General features: G+C 45.0%; 1 protein-coding gene across 1 annotated transcript in view; it reads left to right on the top strand.

Moving 5' to 3' along the window:
* Positions 1–7,599: 7,599 nt before the first annotated feature.
* Positions 7,600–10,000, top strand: part of rtbdn (retbindin) — a gene marked incomplete at its 3' end in the record, with an annotated part of 8,212 nt that continues 5,811 nt past the window's right edge. The window contains exons 1-5 of the mRNA XM_080009290.1: positions 7,600–7,810; positions 8,638–8,800; positions 8,893–8,992; positions 9,119–9,247; positions 9,960–10,000. The exon at positions 9,960–10,000 is cut by the window's right edge and continues 56 nt beyond it. Coding sequence (XP_079865416.1) covers positions 8,647–8,800; positions 8,893–8,992; positions 9,119–9,247; positions 9,960–10,000 — 424 coding nt within the window. The 5' untranslated portion in view covers positions 7,600–7,810; positions 8,638–8,646. The remainder of the gene's footprint in view (positions 7,811–8,637; positions 8,801–8,892; positions 8,993–9,118; positions 9,248–9,959) is intronic.

Raw genomic sequence — 10,000 nt, 5'->3', positions numbered from 1 at the left:
TTGGCCGCACATCCGTCTCCGTCTTATGTGAAGAAGCTTCACACATCAACCACCCTAGGAGGGATCCGCTGTTAGGATCCCAACACTATCTATCTATCTTTATATCTATATTTATATCTATCTATTTATTTATTTTTATATTTAAAAACGGTTTTTACAATAAAAAAATAAAAAATTGGACTCGTCATTGTTCAGTGCGTTGAGAGGTTCCCAGGGTCTATAGTATGATCACAGGGTCAGAAGAGAGACGGAATCAGACACACACACACACACACACACACACACACACACACACACACACACACACACACACACACACACACACACACATATACTCATTGCTGCAAGATATCACAAGTCATGCCAAACAGTTTTGACATTACAATAGATTTGCCAATAGTTTTATTTACTGTGGTAATGGAAAATCTATCACTCCAGAATGGACAAAACTAGACTAACTAAACAAGAGATCGACTTTCCATGAACAAAACAGACTCGGAAATAATAGGACAGTCTTAAATACAATACAATACAATACAAATTTCCAGTATTCTTACTTTCTTATTTATTTTATTTTTTTCCCTCTTTTTATTGTTTCCATCTCTTTACTACCAGCCTGTATGACATAACCACTGTGCATCTCTCTCTCTCTCTCTCTCACACACACACACACACACACACACACACACACACACACACACACATACAAACACACACACACACACACACACACACACACACACACACACACACACACACACACACACACATACACACACGTACAGAAAAACAAACTGACAGGGTGACTTTATCGCTGGCTAGACCGCGATGGCAGCAGGCATTGTGGGTAATCCTTCCTCCCAACATGTCTGAGTCTAAGTCAGGAAGTGAATCCCCTGCTGGCAGACCTGTGGATCGCTACAGCAGGACGTCCATAATCTCTCATCAGCACCGCTTCACCGAGTGCCACCATGGGCCAATGGACACTCTAAGAGGATTTTGTCCATTGACTCTGGCCAAATTGCACATACAAACAGAGAACACACACTTACGCAAATAGAAACACTTACAAACAAGGGGCCAGAGCAACCAACAAACACAAATTTATTTTGATGGAAAATCTTTTAAACTGAAGGGAAAAACCAGACTCCTCTTGTTTTGGAAGCTCCCATGAGAAGGGTGACTTCATCTCTGTCGATAGAGAGTTATATTATATTTTTTTATTTTTTTGTATTTTATATGCTTTATTACGCCCCATGGGGAAACTGGTTCTCTGCATTTGACCCATCCTAGCTGCCTAGGAGCAGTGGGCTGCCATGTAACCTTGGGACCAACTCCAGATATTAACTGATGACTTGGTGAGTGGCATCAGCGCGTGGCATCAGCGCGTCTTACCCTCGGAGTGTCTAACTTTTGGGGTGATGGAAACTGGAGCCCCTAGAGGAAACACACGTGAACCTGGGGAGAACAAGCGGACTCCACACAGAAAGGCCCCTGTCGGGTTCTAACCAAGAACCCTCTCGCTGGGAGGCCCCCAACGTTAACAGCTGCATAAGATCCTGGTCCAGCGCAGAGAGGGGGTATTATGGCGCTGCTGCTGCTGCACTGGATGCTGAATAATTGCATTCAGTGTATCAAGAACCGGAGTCTAATTTCCCAGAGTGCATCAGTGTGCTCATCCCGTCCTCTGGCTTTGACCATTTGGATCTGTTGGTTGTCAATGAAAAAAAAACATGAGTGATGCCGACAGAGCGTTTACTGATTCCTTTGTTGTATAATACATCACTTCCCAGTGGCAAGCAAGCGGCGGGGGAACAAAGGAGCTCCAGAGACAGAGAGAGAGATAGGGAGAAAGAGAGCAAGAGAGAGAGAGAAAGCAGACAAAGTGCTTTCAGAGAGGATGCATGGATTGCATTCAAAGCCTTGTTTGATTCTGTGTGTGTACACTCAGACGTGTGAGTGTGTGTGCGCGCGTGTGTGTGTGTGGTGTGTGTGTGTGTGTGTGTGTGTGTGTGTGCGGTGTGTCTGTGCGCGCGTGTGCGTGTGTGTGTGTGTGTGTGTGTGTGTGTGTGTGTGTGTGTTTTTGCTATTGGCCATGGCTTACCAGAGCTTTAAGCCCTCCTGTTGCTAGAAAGGCAAAAAAGGGGGGGTTGTTCTTACCTGACTGGGGGGACAGACTGTGCACAAATACACAAACAACTGTGCATCACAGACGGGAGCCATCGAGACAAACAGCAAAATACAAAAACAAATAAATTAGTCGTTATGCAGCTGAAAAGCAGGCGCACAGCTGCGTTTTTGTGTTTTTCGACGAAGGAAAGAAAGGCGCAGAGGGAAGCTAATGTGTGACTGTCTGCTTCCATTTTATTATTTGAAATCGCTGAAGGTTAAATGTGGGAACAAGTGAATATTTGCCGAGAATATCATGCTTTGAGCAATTGTCATTTAGTACTGAATCGACGGGGATAATTGTCAAAAGGTCAAAAAAAAATCGATCTGTCTGTCTGTCTGTCTGTCTGTCTGTCTGTCTGTCTGTCTGTCTGTCTGTCTGTCTGTCTGTCTGTCTGTCTGTCTTTCTGTCTGTCTGTCTGTCTATCGATCTTATCTTTTTAAGTTGGTCATAAATAATTCTATCACTATGATGGTTGCTAAGTAGAGACACCGGCCTGCGAGGACATGACGGGGAGGTGGAGGTCACTGCTGTCTATCGATCTGCTCCCGCTGAGTTGTCGACCTGAAAGTGGAGTTATGCGGCGAAAACTGTCTGACAAAGGAAAGTTTCCCCGAAATCCATCACCAGCCCAAGAGGCTGAGCTTGTAATACAAACATGAATCTGTCTGGGGCTTGCCGGGCGATATATCTTCCTTTGGTTCACACACACACACACACACACACACACACACACAGCAAACACACACAGCAAGCACAGACACACACACACACACACACACACACACACACACACACACACACACACTATCTCTCTCTCTCTCTCTTTCTCTCTCTCTTTCTCTCTCTCTCTCTCAACATTTCTGACAAGAGATGTAAGACAAGAACAGTGGGGGGAGAGCAAAGAGATTAGTGCCTTCTCTGTGAAATCATTTCTTTTTACAAGGTGCCCGAATACCACCTGAAAAAACGTGTTCTTGTCTTGTATTCACTTGTTATTGTTATTTAATTACAACAATAAATTCTACAATCTTCAGAAATCACGCACATCATGTCATATATCTTTTTTTGACTAATCCTCTATGCCTATGTTAATCTGATTTCGATTGATACTTTATTGATTTTAATAAATAAACGCATATCTCATTAACTCAGGGAATTTATAGGCCTGGATGAGCCGTGGCTGACCTGAGCACAGTGTCTTACATCTGAATCTTACATAGTGAGATACAGACACCACAGCTAATTGTCTGATCCCTATTTGAATCAAGGCCAGGACACTGTGCACTACAGGACGTTCTTAACTGACAGAAACCCATGTTCAGCCCTGCAGCTCAACTGACGCATGTGGCACCCGGTTTCTGTCTGAGGACGTGACGTGGGAAGGGCCAATAAAGCGCCGTGTGGGGCAGATACGAGGCGTCTCTCTCCTGAGATAGAGGAGCACTTGCATCACTCTGAGAAGCTGAAGTGTCCACCCATCCATACATCCATCCATCCCACCATCCATCTGTCCATCCAACCACCCATTCAGGAGGAATAATGGATCCAGTTGCGCACACGGTGGAGGCTGCGGATGCTCATCATCTCCAGAGGCGGGGGTGGCGGTTCGGAGCTCGGGGGGCCTCCTCGCACTTTGTGGGGAGCACCATCATGATCCTGTCCACCTATGCTGTCGCCACGCTGACCATGAACTTCGGGAAGAATATCCAGGAGCGGAGATTAAGACCAAATGGAAATTAACAGTGACTGCCGCCCAGTAGAGATAAAACCAAAAATCTTGAATCAACAAGATGTGGACTTTTGGAAGCAAACATCCGAGGTTTATTCGCTGAGCGAGAATTTTCAATTGAGGCCTGCGGGAACTTCTTAGTAGAGTCATCTTGACATTATGCATTTTGCTGTGCATATGTAGCCTGTGAAATTATGCAAAAATCGAAAACTGGCTGATGACTCGAAGAGAAAGACTGTCTGCAAACAAAGCGTGTCTTCTACTTGTTTTGCATTCGTGTGGGAACCAAGGCCACAATTACAGACCTTCATCCGTGGAAAACCAGACCCAACAATGCAGGTGACCTGAAGGCTGCTATCAAAGCAACCTGGGCTTCCATTACACCTGAGCAGTGCCACAGGCTGATCCCCTCCATGCCACGCCGCATTGATGCAGTAATTCATGCAAAAGGAGGCCCAACCAAGTATTGAGTGCATAGAAATGAACATACTTTTCAGAAGCCTGACATCTCTGTTTAAAATATCCTTTTTTTATTGATCTTAATTGTCTGAGACACTGAATTTTGAGTTTTCATTATCTATAGCCACGATCATCAAAATTTCAAGAAATAAAGGCTTGAAATATTTCACTCTGTGTATTGAATCTATATAATATACGGGTTTCACTTTCTGAAATGAGTGACAAAAAATATTTGAACTTTTTCATGATATTCTAATTTTATGAGATGTACCTGTAAATGTGAGCACATGCAATGACGAATTTTTACCACTAGATGGAGAAGTAGTACCGCTACTACTGTACTTTAATCATTGCAAAACTATGTGCAAACTTTGTGCAAAAAATATGATACAATTATGTCATTTTGAAATATATTGTGCTTTGACTTGGAAATATTGGCTATATTTGTAATAAAATTGGTTTGACAAATATATTTCTTGATTTTTGTTAACTTCTTCTAATATTCTAATATTTTTATTAGAGTGCGTCTATTAGGGTGGAGAGACGCAAATTGTTCTCATGCCTCAAAAATTTCAGGAGAATATACAATGAGAGTCGAAATGAGACGGTGGTGTTACAGGTAGTGCGAGTAGGTATGATAGCGAGGGTGAAAATTCATACAGAAACACATTTATATATACCCCATCCCCTGATCTCCACCATTATACTGTACATTTCCATCTTTCTGGCTGAAATCCTCACAGCCATTCAAGCCTTAAATGTCACTTGAGAATTTGATCTTTCTTTGAGGATACTTTATACACCCAGTGTAAAGGATATCTTTAGTAGAAAATGTCACCAAGCACTATCGGCCAGGGGTGGCTGAGATACAAGAAAACCTCTACATGACTGGATTGTACTAAAGGGCTTTTGGGGGCGTAGTATATTCCAGTGTGTAGGATAATCCATCTGACATGATCCCTGTATGGGAATTTCTGTTGATGAAGTGATATGGGGGACAGATTCACAGCCACAAGCAGCTTCCGCTAGTGTCCGGTTCTTTTTGGAAAGCAAAGACGCAGACATGATCTTCTTACATAACTTCGGCATTTTCGGCAGAATTTTCTTTTAAATGTATTTGTGTTCCCGTAATGGCACAGCCTTCAGAAAAACCGGCCAGTTCATCAATTGGAACAACAACTCTAACTCCATTCAAATAGCCGACCAGTTGGCGCACAACGTGCCAGTTATCATGGAAAAACAGGTCAGGGGATCAAATCCAAGGATCTCTCAATGCTGGAAATGAATGCGTTTCAATTAGTGACTCAACAATAAAGATGGTTATTTGCCAGTTCGGGCATAGCCCGAAGCTTAAACACAGGCGGTGACCTAACCTTGTGGATGCTGACGGAAAACAAGGGTACACAGAGAGCAGTGATGGCCTGTTTTTGTCCTCCTGCTCACTGTTCCCTGAATAGCTCCCAGCACAAAGGGTATCATTATTCCTCCTCTAATTACCAAGTGGAGTCCTGTTTGTTGGCCTCCCGCTCCTCGAGTCCTCTGCCCCAGAAATAAAGTGCAGTGCGAGACCATCCCTCAAGGTTTATGAAACAGTCAGGTGGAAAGGCCGGACTTAGCGCTCGCCTTTGTTCTTCCCTAATGACTCCCATGGTGATAACCTGAGCCTGGCTCTTTGCCCTCTGCCCCGACGCTCCTCCACTGAAGAGCATTTCAACTTCAGCCGGTCTGTATGTTTATTTTATGCTTAATCTGTCCACTCTGCTCCTGTCTGTGGTTCAAGGTTCCGTTGCCAAGCCTAATCATGTCTGTGGCACATCACCAGTTCCAGGGTCTTGTTTTTTTTTAGGCAAGCATATCTAGGACACAAGACGATCTCCATCTGCTCCACTGTGGACAAAAGCCTTGTGGCAGCACAACAAGGGGAGGAGCGGGGGGGGGGGGGGACTCAGGGGCAGCCAGGGATTAGGTTTGCACACCAGGTCTGAGAGTGAAGTGAGATTAAAAGGCAGGAGAAATAACATGCGCACAGAGAAGGGGCAATGTGGACTAACCCACGGGAATTTCCAGTGGGTTTAGAAACCGCGGATTTCCTTCAACGTGACTCAAAATGGTGCACACAGTGATTTGCACTGATTTATTTTTTTAGCGATTTTTATTGCACTGCTCGTGATCTACCAAGCAACCAGACTATATCCAGAGTAAAAAAAAAAGAAACACTGGTCCCTGGATCATAATCGAATCAATACCCGGTTGAAAAAAAATAACAAAGCTGTGACATGATGATAAAAAGAATAGAGCGAATTAAAAGAATAAAACAACAGATTTTGCTCACAAGGCAGTTTGCACGTATTGGTGAGTCTGTATTGTTTTTGTTCCATGGAGATTTGTGTCCTCTGTCCTCAGCTCAGCATATCACACGGTATTAAATCTCAGCTCTCTCCCCTCCTCTCCCCTCACCTCGCCCAGTCACCCGGAAAATAACCTGACCTGTGTGCGTGCGTGTGTGTGTGTGTGTGTGTGTGTGTGTGCCTGCGTGCGTGTGTGTGTGTGTGTGTGTGCGTGCGTGCCTGCGTGTGTGCGTGCGCACGCGCGCGTGTGTGTGTGTGTGTGCTGGGGTCGAACAGGTGTGACTCAGCGACACCTGTGAATAATGCACATAAACCCAAGGACAGGGCTTTAAAAAAGAAGCCTTGAATTAGCCAACACAATTTCTCCCCCTCTCTTCCTTTCCTCCTTTATTCTTTCGACCACATCCACAAGGTTTTTCTCTTGTTTGGTTGGTTTTTACCTTGACATACATGAAAAAATAATACAAAGACAGCAGCCTTGGTTAGACATCGTGGGGCAATCGGGGGTGTTATCATAAGAGAGCCAAATCATTTTTCTGTGCACAAAATCTTTTATGGTTGTGAGCGTGCATACCTTGGAGAGAGAGAGAGAGAGAGAGAGACAGAGAGAGAGAGAGAGAGAGAGAGAGAGAGAGAGACAAGGTGGGAGCATGCGAGATGGATGAAGGATGGATGAGGAAAAAAAGAGAGAGAGAGAGAGATGGGAGAGAGCCCCAGAGAGAGAGGCAGGGAGGGAGGGAGGGAGGGAAAGAGAGGGAGGGAGGGAGAGAAAGAGAGATTTCACATTGGGGGCAGAGAGGAGGGGAGCGCTTGATGGAAGGAACTGAAATGCCCTTCAGTCAGAGCAGTGAGAAGCTGGCAGCTCCCCCCGGATGCAAGGATCACAGCACGCACTGAGCTGCTGAGCTGCTGAGCTGCGTAGGGCTGCTGGAGCCAGGACACGACGGCAGGAGAACAGGACCAGAGGACCGGGAGAACAGGAGCAGAGAACGAGGACCAGGAGAACAGGGGAACAGGACCAGGAGACCAGGACCGGGAGAACAGGACTAGGACCATCTGAAGTCCACAGGGAGCATCTCATCCTTCTTCCTCACCCAACAGGTAAGGACAAAAAAAAAAAAAAAAAAAAAAAGAATGGAAAATAAAAGCAATGTTTTGGTTTGACAGTTTGAACAATGCGTGCTGTTTAAACAGTCAGAGTCCCGTCCGTTTCAATATATTTTCTTAGATACTGGTTATGAGACGTTTGGGCCGACTGGCTTTTGTCTGTTTTCAATTGATTGGTTAGTGATCTGAACCACATGAGATGCCATTTTACCATATTCTCCTGAGTTTCTTTCAGTTTAGACCCCCGGGATAACAATAATTTAAGTGAACAATGTGGCCTGAATGCTTGATAAACCTGATGTACAGGCGTATAATTTGTAGCTACAGTTTGAGTGAGAATGACACGAACGAGCTCTTTGTCCCGTCTGATTACCGTCCCCAACAATGGAAATGTAAACAGTCTTCCCCTCGAGGCTTTTTATATGTCGCCGGGGGCCAAAATCAGGGCATGGCAGACCCGTCCAAGTGACAGGCCAAGAGATTAGTTTAATGCATCTTGTGGTACGTATAGGAAACAACACTTGTCAGATTAAACAACTACGCATGTCATCCACCTCGGTTCCCACCTGATTAGGCTCAGGCAGTCTGGGTCACTGAGATTGGAGGAGACCAGTCATTCAATACAGCCTGTGTGCAAATTGATGATCCCCACGTCTGTTTATCCTGTAGGTCAGTGCGGGGGGTGGACTTACTAACACTTACTGTAGTATACCTTTAAATGCGTCCAATTAGGCATAGTTTCAATCTCACAAAAGCATAGACGTCCTCTCTCCGAGGTGCTGACCTTGCGATGGGTTTTCTTTAAAGTCTTTTTTTTGCAGGCTGAGAAAATGGCCGTCACATCACACCCTCTGCTACTGGTGCACTTAGTGGCCATGTTGATTGTTCGGATCAATTCAGAGGGAGTGTGTCTCCAAGACGGGAAACACAAGGCCACGCCGAGTCCGGAGCCACATCTGAGGGACTGCACGCTCTACGCCGATAGTAAGGGGGCCTTGTAACATATAGAAATATCAAACATATCGGAAAAAACCTTCTCCAGTTCCTTTAAATGATCTGGGTCTGACCGTCCACAGATGCCTGTTGCACGGAGGACGACATCCAGGATATCTCTTACATTTCCACCACCAGCAGCAAGAACACTCCCTGGGATAAGTGCGGCACGCTCAGCCCTGTGTAAGTCTGACGCCGTTTAAAATTTCCGTCACGGCACGTTGTTTACATTGACTTCATCCAGTCCCGTGTGATAGAGGATTGCATAACATGCGAGGACTTGTCCGGTTCTCCTGTTCCCCCCGGCAGGTGCGAGAGCTTCCTGAAGCGCGTCTCGTGTTTTTACCGCTGCTCCCCAGACGCCGCCCGCTGGCCGCATCCCCAGCGCCGCTCCTACATCCAGGCCGTCCCCCTCTGCCACAGCTTCTGCAGCGACTGGTGAGCTACACGGACCATTGGGTCCAGTCTCCGGTCTGGTCTCCGCGCTGGCGAAAAAAAACATTTTCTCATACGAAACAGTGGAACCTTGCTTTGTACTTGGATTATCTTTGTTAAGAATGCGGCCATAATTGAAACAAGTTGTAAACAAGAAACCAAATACTTGTCGTACTAATATTAGGTAAAGTACTCAAAATCGATTGCAGCAATGGTCTTTGTATATGTATGTACAATAGATACTGTGTCTCTAAATACACACATATTACGATACATAAACAACAACTCCTTTACAGTTGAAGATAACAATTATCAGGTGTTAACAGATATCATATGACCTAAAATAAATAATTCCATGTTCACAAGCACAGCAAATTCCAAGTTAACAAAACACCGCCGTATATAATATACAGTATATAATCCAACTCATAACTGCATCCTGAGTGCACGTAACGTGTTGTGTGCACCTAGCTCAGGGTTTTAATGATGCATTACATCTTGCAACGACAATGACTGCAGTGCAGCAAGAGCACTCCCATAAACGAAACAACATTAATATCCTATTATTATTACCGTAGTAGTGGTATACTTTTTCCCTAAAAAGCACTAGTGGGCAAAAGTAACGGTTATTGCTGGGCAAAATTGGCCCAAAATTGGCATTAACCTAAATCGTTGGTATGAAGGCCTTGTCCCTTGCCACCTTTCTTCTCTTCAGGTTTGACGCTTGCAGAATGGACCTGACTTGCGCTCGTAACT

This window comes from Zeus faber (genome assembly GCF_960531495.2).
Source record: "Zeus faber genome assembly, chromosome: 11".
Lineage (NCBI taxonomy): Eukaryota > Metazoa > Chordata > Actinopteri > Zeiformes > Zeidae > Zeus > Zeus faber.
This window is presented reverse-complemented; position numbering and strand designations above follow the sequence as displayed.